Source organism: Lactuca virosa, chromosome 5 (assembly GCF_052849685.1).
Source record: "Lactuca virosa cultivar CGN04683 chromosome 5, Lactuca_virosa_CGN04683_v6, whole genome shotgun sequence".
NCBI classification, from domain to species: Eukaryota; Viridiplantae; Streptophyta; class Magnoliopsida; order Asterales; family Asteraceae; genus Lactuca; species Lactuca virosa.
In genome coordinates, this window is record NC_136430.1 from 429,144,024 (window position 1) to 429,158,032 (window position 14,009).

The 14,009-nt window shown below is 33.8% G+C and overlaps 1 protein-coding gene and 1 pseudogene across 3 annotated transcripts; both read left to right on the forward strand.

Annotated features, from left to right (window-relative positions):
- The first annotated feature begins 258 nt into the window (after positions 1–258).
- Positions 259–1,738, forward strand: LOC145115682 (protein-S-isoprenylcysteine O-methyltransferase B pseudogene; annotated as a pseudogene). The gene is made up of 2 exons (XR_013711671.1): positions 259–446; positions 979–1,738. The product of XR_013711671.1 is annotated as a protein-S-isoprenylcysteine O-methyltransferase B pseudogene (transcript).
- Positions 1,739–3,845: 2,107 nt separating this feature from the next.
- CYCJ18 (cyclin J18) lies at positions 3,846–13,672 on the forward strand. 2 transcript variants are annotated; one of them, XM_079052031.1, is made up of 9 exons: positions 3,846–4,150; positions 4,238–4,314; positions 5,519–5,615; positions 5,733–5,831; positions 5,914–5,931; positions 6,022–6,092; positions 6,189–6,315; positions 6,425–6,485; positions 9,865–10,046. In XM_079052031.1, the coding sequence occupies exons 1-9, from the start codon at positions 4,085–4,087 to the stop codon at positions 9,954–9,956; spliced, it is 708 nt and encodes a 235-aa protein (XP_078908157.1). In that variant the 5' UTR covers positions 3,846–4,084; the 3' UTR covers positions 9,957–10,046. The 2 variants fall into 2 exon arrangements, with proteins under 2 accessions (XP_078908157.1, XP_078908158.1); XM_079052032.1 differs by lacking the exon at positions 9,865–10,046 and adding an exon at positions 13,546–13,672 and having other exon boundaries at positions 3,849–4,150.
- The last annotated feature ends 337 nt before the right edge of the window (positions 13,673–14,009 follow it).

Here is a 14,009-nt window from a genome sequence, read left to right on the forward strand (position 1 = left end):
CATGGTTTTAACAATTATATTATACTATATTACATTTACCAAGTGGTGTAAAATCAAGCTATGGTACTTCTGTATTACATTTAGCAAGTGGTATAAAATCAAGCTATGGTACTTTTTTAAATGATTTAATTACACTTTTGGTCCTTTTAGTTTTCAAATAAGAATTAGCTTCTTATTAAATTTAAATATGGGCGCTTTTTGCATTAATAGAACTTCAAGGGTCATTTTTTTTTCATTGCAAACTGTATTTGGCTTCTCCAAAACTAATCTCACCACCTCTCTCTCTCTCTCTCTCTCTCTCTCTCTCTCCATCTACGACGGATGCCAGCCACGGTGGCGCTTCAGGCTCTCATCGGAGGCTACTCGGAGCGGCGACGCTTTTACTATTCTTCTACAGTATTACACTCGATCTTTTCTCAATTCGATCCATCCCTGACTTCTTTTGTGTAAGTATTTCCCTCCTTTTTTCGTAACGCGAATTGCCATGTATAAATGTTTGTTTGATTACAAAAATAGAATCCACATTTCTTCTAGGTTTAGGTCCGTTGCGTTTACTGGATCTCTTTTGATGTTTTTCTTCTTTATTAAGCTCTTTATACTCGTTTTTGGAGATTAAATGCTTGAATTAATTAGGTTCCGATGTTCCGAGTCAGAAATTTGTGCATTTGTGTTTATATAAACGCACAATTTATGAACTTAAGCTTCGTGTTAATTTTAGAGCTGATAATCATTTCAATTTCGCTCATTGTTCTTGCAAAAACGAAAGAAAAAAAAAGTTGATTCCTTGCTTCACGACTGCGTATTTCTGGAGAAAGTTAGAATGTGTCAGAGGGAACTGGATTGATTATGCTTGTTTCATCTTCTCTTTCAAGAAAAAAACATAAATACACTGCATGTAACTCAATCACCGTATATGAATTACAATAATCATCTTTCTAACATTATAATCAGTGATGTAAAGCTGTTTCTCCTTTTCAGGTCTGAAGTAAACCCTTAATAGGCAATAGCCTTTGTTGAAGAAATGACAGAAATATTGAAGGACACATCTGAGAGACAATTATCCCAACTCTTGTATGCGGTATTCTTCTTTCATGCCTCGGAATACCTTTTAGCAATTGCATGTCATGGGAAATCCAAAGTAACAATCGAGTCTCTTTTAATCAGCAAAGACTACCTCTTAGCAATGATCTTATCCATGCTAGAATACCTACTCGAACTACACTTCTTCCCTAATTTAAAAAACAATTGGTCAATAAGCAACACGGGGCTTATGTTAGTAATTCTTGGAGAAACCATTAGGAAGCTTGCCATTTTAACAGCTGGAAAGGCTTTTTCTCATATTATTCAAAGATACCATGAAGATGATCACAAATTAATCACTTATGGGATTTATGGCATAATCCGTCATCCAGGGTACAGTGGTTTCTTGATTTGGTCTGTAGGCACTCAGATTATGTTGTGTAACCCTGTGTCAACCATTGCATTTGCTATAATCCTTTGGGATTTCTTCCATAATAGAATCCCATATGAGGAGTTTTTCTTGAAACAGTTTTTTGGGTTGGAACATGATGCTTATGCTCAACGGGTTTGGTCTGGGATTCCTTTTGTGAAGTAAGTAATTAACAACACATTGTAAATGTCTAACCTTTCTATACAATTGCAATGTGTGGAGGATTTGAATTTAATTAATTAAGAAGTTGGATTTACATTTTACACAACATAACAATTGTAAATGAATTTAATTAATTAAGAAGTTGGGATTCCTTTTGTGAAGTAAGTAATTAACAACACAATTGTAAATGATATATATGGAGAGTGGAGACAATGGGTAGAGGTGGTATAATTTTTGTTGTTCATTTTATTTATTTTATAAATAATTTATGTGCTAAATGTGATATCCTAAGATTTACAATAAAATGACATTCAATTCGTGAAAATTATCCTACGCATTTGTGAGATCATTTTTCCCCTACATAAAGTGAATTTACGGGCCATTCACGAGATCTCTTAAATTCATGAACTACTTTTCTTTTGCGTTTTAAAAGATGACATTTTTTCGTGGGTATCAACCAACATGATTAAGTTTGATCATCTCACATGCAGCTGTTCCCAAAGCATAACTTAATGCAATTCGCTAAAAACTAATAATGTTTCTATCGTTGAACTACTGAGTTTTCTGTAAGAAAGAAATTACTAAGGTTCAAATAAGAGCCGATGACATTTTTGAAGTACATGGTTGGATTGCAAACATAAGAATGCTTTGAATACTTTAATTTGTATGATCTTATTTTTATAATGATATTTGGGTGTAACTTCTAAAAATTTAGAAGTATATCATATGAAACTGAAACTTCTTAAACATAGATTTAAAAGTATAAATCTACATGAACTACCCAACGACTATGTTTTCGGATGGTAAAATAAAAGTGTGTAAAATTGTGAAGTCAATGTGACTTGAAGCAAACTTTTAAAACAATAGTATCAAAAATGTGAATATGTCATGTTGAAGTATGGATTCAACATTAATATTTGCGGTGAAGTGGTTCCATATAAATGGTAATATAAAGATTATTCTATTTATGATTTTTTTTATGAACTGTTGGTTAATGATTAGAAGTTAAATTCATGGAGTTAGTTAATTCACTTACACTCGGATTTGAACATGAAACCTCCTATCTAAGAGGCTTTCCAACTCTACAAAGTGGGCTAGTCCCACATTGACCTATTTATGACTACCTTGATAAAGGCATAATAGGATCTTTGCGAGAGGATGTCTTAACCATTACATGCAAATGGTTAACGTAAAAATTGCATTAAAAATATGATATTGGCAAGGAGACTCATATATGGTAGGTTCATAATTATATCTGACCAATGTGAATTCATAAATACATGTATGTATGCTTAATGTATTAAGTTAACACAATTATAGAGATATTCAAAAGTGACTATGTTGTAGCCATAACCATATTGATGATAGTAAACATTCCCAACCTAAGTTGACCGAAGATCCTAAAATCTAGTTTCAAAAGGGAAAACTTAATTGCATATAACAAAATTGGATCACAATTGGGATAATCCCAACCCATTCATATGAAGAACAATGATATAATTTAAGCTAATAGGCTTTGATGCTAACATGAAAATAATCAAAATTTAGTTTTTAATGATTCTATTTGAATCACATATGTAAGAGAGAAGTGATATCATTTCGAAGAGAATTATTGGGGCACAATTCCTAATACAGTAGCAACATTTTTCGTTAGTATATTGACTTGAGCAAATCAATTGTATAAAGCAATATGGTGAAGATCTCGTCAACATTATTGTAATAGATACACATGGAACATTTTATCATCAAAGTATATGAAATAGTCTTTGAGCACATCTAATGTTAAAAACACATTGAATTATTATAACATTTTTACCATTAAAATAAGTAAAATATTCTGATTTTATGCATGAAGTTAGGGACATGTTTTCTTATTAATATTATACGAAAAAAAAAATCAAAGAAAGAGGTTATATATATGTAATCAAATGGGGCGAACAATTTCACCAAATATAACGTAATGTTCTTTAATATATATTATTTTGATTGACCATGAATTACATATTGTTTGTTCATTGACTAATGTGTAAATATGTAATTATGTTATTATGAAAAGAAAGTGAGAGAAGGAGATGACAACTTCATGTATTATTCTCATCTCAGATCGCCAATTAGACAAAAGTTTGCTCTTCCCCATTTGCTATATAAATGAACTCCATGCCTCATATCCTTCAAGGCCTCTTTCATTTACTTTTTACAAATAAGAAGCTTTCTAGGAATTTTCTTATATGTTTAAGGGAATTCAAAGTTAATAGTATATATATATTTTTTAAAACGGTCCAAGTTTAAACCGATTCTAACCGGTTCAACCTGATTTGGACTGAGTTGGTTCATACCCGGTATTGGATCCAGAACCGGCAATTCCTCTTCCGGTCTTATCAAATTAGCCGGGTACCCGACCCGGACCTATATGTATCTTCTAATTTGAGTTTCCCTCCATCCCGATTCGCTGATCCATTCCCGGGCCAAATTATGACGAACGAGTTGTGTTCAACTGTACGAATCCGCGTACTAGATTTCCTCATCCAATCCGCTCAAGTAATCATTCGTAAACCTCATCAGATCGCCATTTTTGCTTGATATATGTCCGTTTTTAATTATGAATAAATTGTATCATACAAACAGCAACTTGAAGTTCCTCCCGTTGTCAAGTACTCTGCATTATCCCTCTTTGCCGAAAGATTCTATCCGATTGTCTCCAGGTAATTTATGTTTTACATCTTTCTCTCTGTAATTGAAGTCTGCAACTGAAAAAGTCAATATCGAGATCAGTCAGTTATCAGTAGTTGTATTTCCTCATTGTTATCATATCTGAATCAATCCAAAACCCTAGCTGCGTAAATAACGTGGTCTTAAAAACCCTAGTTATCGATCATCCATGGTGAGAGGCATAGAGGTGTAAATCAAGTCATTGCCATCTGTGAATTCCTATATTGATTAAAAAATAAGGTATATATTAGTCAACATTACCATCATTAACGGTTTAGTTTGACAGAACTTTCTCTGCCCTTACCCTTTACTTATTTAAGTAACATGTTACAAGGCCAGTTGTGATTCGGTTATGGAGTTTATATCATGTTAACAGATTAAATGTTAGAAGCGTCTGGTTCACCGGATTCTATTGGAATTCAATTCCATTCTAATCTCGTTTTTTATTGCAAATGATGAATGTACAAAGTCTTCTCTTCTGACCCATGGATATCAAAATTCCATCCTAAAACCCATGGAATGCAATTCCCAACATTTCCTCCTTATCAAAAAACATTCAAATACCCTTTTATCCTTAAATATCTCAAGTAAACTCCTCTTGCTCTTTCTCTCTTCTCCCTCACAAATGCTCAGCCAACCAATCATTTGATAGAATTCTATTCTTTGAGATTCCAATTTCTTTTGACATATTTAAATTCCTTGCGAACCAAGTGTTATATCAGCTTACTTGTCTTATTTTCTAAATGTTGTTATTAAGGGAAGCCCTTTCATAGTTTCATGAATGTTTCTTTCTTTAATAGGATTCCTATTTAAAGTTTCATCAAACATGTACAAGATACTAGTGAGATAAACCTTGCTCCATAAGTTTTATCAATTCTGTCTTATTATTTAAGGGGTATTTCTGGCATGTGATGATTAATTAAATATGCATAATAACCAAAGAGCGCCTTTGGCCTATTTGAAAGGTGCTCCTCAAACCAAAAGGTTAAGGGTTCAAGTCCTGTGGTGGACAAAGGTTTCGATTTAGCATAACCCAATGAAATAGGCAAATATTAAGCTAAATGCAAGAAGTAACAACATGCTTTTATATGTTTAGAGTTATTTTTCTAAATGGTTAAAATTTAAATTTTAATTTAATTATCATCGTTTATGTGAAATGTTTGGTTGTTTTATTATTTTAGTTTTCTCCTTGAACAGAATTGAGCAGGAGAGCACTGGACATTGGCTTTTACAACCAGTAAGAGAAAGTAATCTTCAGCTGTTTTCTCTTATTGCAATATGGATCTCAAGCAAAGTATGTTAATGTTACCTCAACCTACACTTTTATTACTTCAAATAAACTCTATTATATCTTTACAATAATTAAAAAATATTCGTTTTTTTTTTCTAATAAATTTAAAACCACTTGCAGATTGATGATTCTCGTCCCTTATCGGTAAAAAAGTTGAAAAATCTGGCAGACAAAATAATACAAGAGCAGCATTATACAACTAGAGATTTTGCAGAAGCTGTAAGCTAATTTTATTATCATTATTATTTTTTCAATCTTTATGGTTGCGATTCTGATAGCAATAGATGAAAAAATTGTGCAGGAAGTGATCTTCATGAAGGTAAATTTTTATACTATATCTATCTCTCTGTACAATAAGGCCCTGTTACTTTTTTTTTAATGACATCATTATTTGGCACCATGAATGAAGGTCTTGGGTTATGAGATTGGTACATTAGATATTGTCTACAGGTTTCTTGAAGACCTACTTATTCAGTTGAAGTGAGTGACTGGTTTCAAGTTTGTTTTTTCATTTGGTAACTACTTTTTGTTAGATTCACTGATTAATTAATAATAATATTTCTTGTTTGAGTTTAGGGAGGTTGCAACAGTTGGAGAGCATCTGGATTTTGAAGTATGCATGGACATTATGGATCTTCTTTACGAAAAAGAGGAGACATCAACTCTTTATAATTCTCCTCATTCTCTTGCTGCATCAATCCTGGCATGTTTCTTACTACTTTTTAATACAAAAAAAACATGCTTTATTTATCGGAGTAAAATTTGCAAATATTTTGTGTAATCCAAAAAGATAGTTATTATTCGTCGTGCAGGTTGCCTCGTATGTGATCACAGTTCCTAAACAAAGATGGGAGTTTCCTATTCTTCCTTGGGGTAAGCTTCCTCCATATATCGTATATATCTTTTTTTTATTGGTTTAACAAACCTTATACAAATTCATCATATAAATCTACAAAAAACTTAAGAAAACCCACAAACCTTCATTTCACCTTTCTATTCACTTTTCTATTAAAGTAAACAAATAACCAGTATATATATATATATATATATATATATATATATATATATATATATATATATATATATATATATACACACACAAACACATACACAGTTTAAATACAAAAATATATATTCACAGCTAAAACTTGCGTTAATATATTCATCATTCACATGTTACACAAAAAAGTTCATAGATTCAAACAACATTCACAATTTAAATACAAGAAAACTATACACTCACAACTTAAAATTTACAAATTTCATTGAGTTGTTTCATCTAACACTTTGTGTGAACTATCCATGGTTTAAAACTTAGTGGAAATGACAGAAAAACCCTACAATGTTTCCAAAGTTGGTCAATTCAGTTCCTAAATTTATTTTGTTGCTTTATAGGGGTATAAAGTGGATGCTGACTTCCTTTTTTAGGTGTTTGTTTTTTCTGACTGCAGTCCACGGACCACATCTGCAGACCTCTGCAGTAGAAGAGGTGGACCAAACGTCTGTAGTCAGAAAGAAGATTGTTTGTTTTTTAACATCTGCAGACTGTTAAAATAAACTAAAATTTAATTAAACTGATTTAAAAAAAAACTTAAAAGAGTTTTTCAATAATTTTATGAATTTATTATAGATAATTAACAAATGTAGATCAACTTTTTATGTATTATTGTATAAAAAGTGAAAATAAAATGGTACAAATTAACGTATATATTTGATAAAAACCGACAAACTTTGGTCGTAAAGTTATACCTAAACGTCATAATTAACGATAAAAGAATTTAACAAATAAAATGGATGGAAATAAACTTTGATTTTAGATGAAAATTTTTAAAATTTTCATTTTACCTTTTCAATTCAATCAATTAAAAACTAGGCATAATTATTTTTCCCAAAAAATGAATGATATTGCATTAAATTAATGTTTTTATAAAATTTGGCACAAAAATATTAGACAATATTAAGATTTTTTTTTTCATATATATATAAACAACTCCAATGACCATTATTGTAATTAAATCTTTATTTATAATTTATCTCAAAAATTATGATTGTGTCGTCGAACATTTTTTCTTTAAGTATTGTAACTTTTTTTATTAAAAATTGTTTATTATAGATGAAGTTGGAATAAATCTAAGTTTAAAAAAAAACAAAAATAAAATAACAAACAAAAATATGTGCTTTTATAGGCCAGAAGATGTCTGAAAGAGGTTTGAAGACTTAGGTCCACATTTGCACCAAGAAGAGGACGTGCAAACATTTTTAGGTCTGTAGTCTTCAAAAAACAAATAGTCTGCGAAGCCTAACGTCTGCATGTGATATGCGTGGCGTAGACAGAAGAGGTCAAGAAAGATTTGCAGATAAAAAAACAAACACCTTAGTCACCTTCACCTGAAGTAACCTATATAACATATATTCACTATATTTGAAACACATGTGACATATGTCAACATTGATATGGCAATAATAACAATCATATGGCTCCGAAAGACAAACTAAACCACTCTCATTGTGACCTTGTGTACCATATCCCTTAAAGCTATGAAACAATACCAGATGTGAAAGCATTAAAACAAATAAAACCAAGCCCTTAAATTCACATAAACATATTGAAAGAGTAACAAGTCGCGATTAAATTTTACCTTTTATCGGAATTAAACGAAGATGAAAGAGGGGCGGTGGTACTACCGACACCGCCACCCTTCCCGATACCACCACCACCTGGAAAAGTTCCTTTGCGGAGCAGGATTACCACATCGACACAAATCATGTTTTAAACTTTCAATACTCCTGCTATGTATGCCGCAATTCAAGCTATTCTTTCTCTCTATGCCAGTGGTCGTACAACGGGTAAGTATCTTCTGATCGTCTTCCTTTTTGGATTTCGGCAATGGTGTGAGTCATACTGTTCCGATCTACGAAGGTTACGATCCTTGCCAGACCGACGACCTAATGAAGATCCTAATTGAACGTGACTACTCTTTCACGACATCATGATCAGAGTTGAGTGTTACCATCCAAGTAATCACCTCTCGCCACCATTGTCAAAGCCATCGTTGCTTGCCACTGTAGGCCAAGCCACCACCGGTTCTATCCACATCTACAAGTCCAATTCACCTCCATGGATCTCGATCCGAATGGCCCTATCGCTTGTGTAATTAATTTCAAATATTTTTCATATGATTTTATCATCATAATGAGGTTCATGTTTTAAATTAAATCATAGGTGTGTCGATTTGGATTTGCAGGGGAACGATCCAAATTCTGGGTATTCAAAGAAATAAGGGAAGTGGGGTCAAGAGAAAATGCTTATGTGGCAAGGGGTAATCAGGTTACCCCTTCATAATTTCCCAAGGGACTATTAAACCCAACAAAAGTCACTTTATGCTTCTAAAAAGCAACAAAAATAGTTTAGGGACTGATTAGACCACTTCTTGAAACTTCTTAGGTCTAGATTCCCCTTAAAACTTTCCTATTTAATTGAGTTATTGCATCAAACACTTTGTGTGCATCATCATGAAAGTCGATGGGAGGAGCATAGCAGTAGCAATGGATGTTGCCAGAAATAGCCATGTTGCATGGCGCAACGATGACGATAAGACGCAGCGACAATAGGTCGTTGGCAATAGCGGTAACAATAACCACTATACACTCTTCACATCTAAAAACCGGTGGTAGGACACACATTGTAGTTGTAGTTTAGTGGGGAGTTAAAAAAAAAACCTGTAGTAGGTGGCAGCGACGAAGACAGTCATTTTGTTGCTGGTAAGAGAAAGAGACGCCGGTGGGTTTGACGTCAACGACGGTGCGGTGGTGATGGGCGTCGCCATTGGTAGAAAGCAAATGGTAGATGATAATTTCTCTAAAAAAACTGGTGGTAGGAGGTAGCAACTTCGGCGATAGGAGGTGGCAACGGGAGAGGGAGGAGAAAGTGGTGGGTCCGATGTCTAGGGTAGTGGTGGGTATCAAGGAGTGATTTTTTTCTTAAGCTAATCTCGATGGTTTCTTATATATAGCACGAAAATGTTTGGTTTTATTATTTTTATTATTATTATTATTATTATTATTTTTTATTATATATTATCATATGTGGCCTCTAAAGCATATTTTATTGCATTTTTAGTTCCTGAGAATGAAAGTGATTTTTGAAAAAAAAAAGATAATAATAAAAAAAGCCATAGGATAACCTGAGTTTTAGATCTCAATACTCACTAAAATGAGATGTCTCTTACATTCCTTCAAATAAATAATGCAGTGAAATATGGAATGGCATGCAGAGAGGATATCATAGAAGTTGTTAGAGACATATTGAAACATGTGTTGCAAGTGCAACCATGTTCAATTTGAGATGCTTCCACAAGGCAAGAATGTCTCTTACATTCCTTTAAAGCAAAGGACGAATTAACATATTCAAATATTATTCCTAAAATGCTATCAAACTTGGTATGGTTGTTACTTGTTAGAATGATCAAATATGGATGAAATTAATGTTTGCATAAATAAAAGAGACATCGACCATGCGCAAACATTGGTAAACTAAAACTCATCCAATTTAATATCCAAATTAATATGGTTTAAAAATGAAAATAATTATCTATCTTAAACCATATTAATTTATTTTGAACCATATTAATATGAACTACAAAAACATTTTTAATTTATCTGTTAATTACTATATCTTAAAATCCTTATATTTTTAACTAATAATATTTAAATGATTAATTGAAATGTGATGTCAATATAATATTTTATTTGAGTTATTTTTTATTAAAAAAATTATTTTTTAAACTTATAAAGGATAATATTTACGTAATGATATTTAAACGATATTTTTTCAAATGAACTTTATTTTAATAAGTTTTAATTACTTTTAAAAACTAACAAACAAAATAGACACTTATATTCGAATTATTATAATTTAGAATATATATATATATATATATATATATATATATATATATATATATATATATATTCTAAATTATAATAATTCGAATATAAGTGTCTATTTTGTTTGTTAGTTTTTAAAAGTAATTAAAACTTATTAAAATAAAGTTCATTTGAAAAAATATCGTTTTGTTAAAGTGGATAATATATTTTCTAAAATCTTTAAATTCAGGAAAACTTTATAAAAACATTACTCAATAGTTTAATGTAATAAATCATACATTAAGGAACATAATTATTTAAAAGTATAGTTAATTTATCTTTTTATATATCTATAAGTTTTAGTAGTGGCATTAATTTGTACCTCTGTATCATGTTATCGAGAAAAAAATAAAAAGAGAAGACATATGGTTCACCACCACAAGGTCTCTAGTTAGCGGGCCGTCCTAAACAACATTATGATCCTCATACATCAAAGAACACAATCATTTAAAATAATAGTAATTGATCATTTTATATATCTATTTAGAAGTGACATTCGTTCGTATCATGTAACCGAGAAAAAAAAGAAATAAAAGATAGATGGTTTGTCATCACATGGTCTCTAATCAATAGGGTCGTCTTAGGTAGCATTATGACCTTGACATGACTATTATGTTACATCGTCATCCCACAAAATATATGTCATCTATAACAGTTTATTTAAATTAACAAACTGAGTATATTAAATTAGTAATTCAATTAGTTGTATAATTAAAATGATAATGTTTTACATCAAGTAATATGTTTAAATTGATAAGTTAAGTATATTATGTTTGTAACGCCCTGTTCTAAATTACTCAATTATAGAATTTCAGAGGCCAAGGCTAGGGGCGTTCTAGTCTTTTAAGAGTCCTAGAGGTATTATTCGAGAAGGTTTTGGGCCAGGGAGTGTTGTTAGACGCGTAGAGCTTCTCGTCACCTTTCCGTGGATATAAAGTTCATCGGAAACGGATCTAGAATGAAGGAGTTATGACACTTTGAAGATATTGACATTTATGGCCCTTAATGGAAAAGTTTACAAGGCAGTCCCTAGCATGCACAAAGTGCACGCGTGTTTAGCTGGGTACGCCCATCGTAAGGCTGGTGTACGCCCAGCGTAGCGGGGCAAAAGATCGCGGGTTTTTAAGGCGTACGCCCAGCGTACGAGAATTACGCCCAGCGTACGCTAACAGCCTCTAAACCCTATTTTTGGGAGTGCCACTATATAAAGAACATAATGGCTTCAACCCTAGCTCCCATATCAGCCTCCCCAACCTCAGAAGAAACCCTAGAACGTCCTAACCTTCATTTTGTGAGATCTTGACCTTGAAAAGCTTATTTTGGTGGTTTAAAGCTTGGAAGAGAAAAGAAGAAGATTGGCAAGGAGGAACCTTGGAAGCTAGAGCTTATAGATCTGGGATAAGTGCTTCATTTCGGACCTCTACAAGGTAAATAGTTTTGAGCTTGATGATTATTCTCTTAGATCTCTCTTAGTACAAGTTTATGGACCTTTTGGTCCCAAGAATGGGTCTTTGAGACTTAAGCATGTTTCTAAGACCAGGGTTGCCTCCCTTAGAGTCATATGTGTCCCATAAGCAGTAAAGTTCCAACCTTTAGGACTTATATGAGTTCAAGCATGGGTTAAGACCTTCATCCATGGAAATAGATTATGGTTTTTGGAGTTGGGGCTTATGTGAGTCAAGGAAGCCATAAAGTAAGCAACTTTATGGTTTAAGACGTGAAATAAGACTTGGATCTGAGTTGGTAGCTTCTGAATCGAGGTATTCAGCTCTTAATAGAGAAAGGACTTAACAGAGCATTACGCCGAGCGTACGTGCAGGTACGCCCAACGTACACGTCATCGAGCCTGTACGCCCAGCGTACATTGAATTACGCCCCGCGTAACGCTACCAGTTTGGGCCTTAAGTATTTGGGCCTCGGTGTGGGCTGTGCTTTGGACTTTGGGTCTTTGGGCCTTAGTGGGCCATCAGGAGTCAGGGAATATGGGCCAAGTATGGGTGTTGGGCTTAGGGTAACGCCCAATAAAGATATTGGGCCCAATGTAGCAAATTGGGCATTAGTGGGCTTGGGAAGCCTACCTAGGGTTTGGGCCTTTATATATTATGTTTGGGCCTTAGTTATGGACTATATTAGGGTAGGGGTAAAATAGTAATCTTACCCTGAGAAAAGACTATGATATTGAGCTAAGTAATATTATGATCTTGGTAGCTCGGGGAGCCGAGGAAGCAGTAGTCGGGGAATTTCCAGTCAGCAGTAGAGGGTTATCAGCAAGTTCAGCAGTGCAGGTGAGTTTCCCTTTGTGTGGATGGGTCTACGGCCACAATGCCGGCCCATGTAGTTATGAGTAGGAAGACCCGGGGGTTAGCCCTAGGCACTGTTTGCTAGTATGATATTTAGGACCAAAGTCCAATGTCGGGCGGGTGCCCAAGGAATGGTTTGCATGATAGAGTATACTTGTTGTCTATGTGATACATGTATGTGCCTGGTAGGGAGGTGAGTGTGGGCGAGGTCCCGTATCTCACCAATAGCAGAGTATGGACGGTGTTCCATATCTTATTAGCAGCAGAGCAGGGGCGAGGCCCAAGTTAGGAAAAGAGTGAGTGTGGGCTGGGCCCGTATCTCACTATCAGAAGGAGTGTGGACGGGGTTCCACAACTCATCAGTAGCAGGACAAGGGCGAGGCCCAAGATAGGCGAGGCCATAGAACGGGATTCAGTAGTATATGTTCAGTTATGTGTTGTGGTATGTTTATGTGTTAGTATATGTTAGCGGGCGGGGCCCAGAGACAGGCGGGGCCTAAGAGAAACAGATCTGTATCCGAGTGGGGCTCGTAGCCAGGCGGCGCCTGGAGCGGCGGGGCCGTTGTAGCGGGTGAGGCCCGAGATAGTGGGCGAGGCCCGAAGTAGCGGGCGTGGCCCAGTATTTGCAGTATGTGATTATGTAGGGTATGTGGTAGGTTGGGGAACTCACTAAGCTTCGTGCTTACAGTTTTCAGTTTTGGTTTCAGGTACTTCCGGTAGCGGAGGGAAGAGCTCGGGATGATCGCATGACACACACCATAGTTAGTCAGCCTGGGATGTTTTACTCTGATGAAATGAACAAGTGTTTTGGAAATGAAACTATGATTTGTCATATAAACCTTTTTGTATGTTTGAATGACTTAACGCTATGAATTAGTAATGTTTTAAAAGAAATTTTTGGACTCGAAATTTGGGATGTTACAATATTGAATGTCAAAAAGCTAGCATGAAAAGTAAAATAATTTGATGCTCGCATATAGTAGAAATTTGATAGCTTTCAAGATAAATATTTTTTATTACCATATAATTTGAATTTTTAAAGTGTATTTAATTTGTAAATTTTAATTATTAGAACTCAATAAACTTTTTGAATAATTAATATGAATTATATAAACAAGTTTCAAGCAGATATAAAAGTTATTTTTTTCAAGTTAGTTAATAAACTTAATTG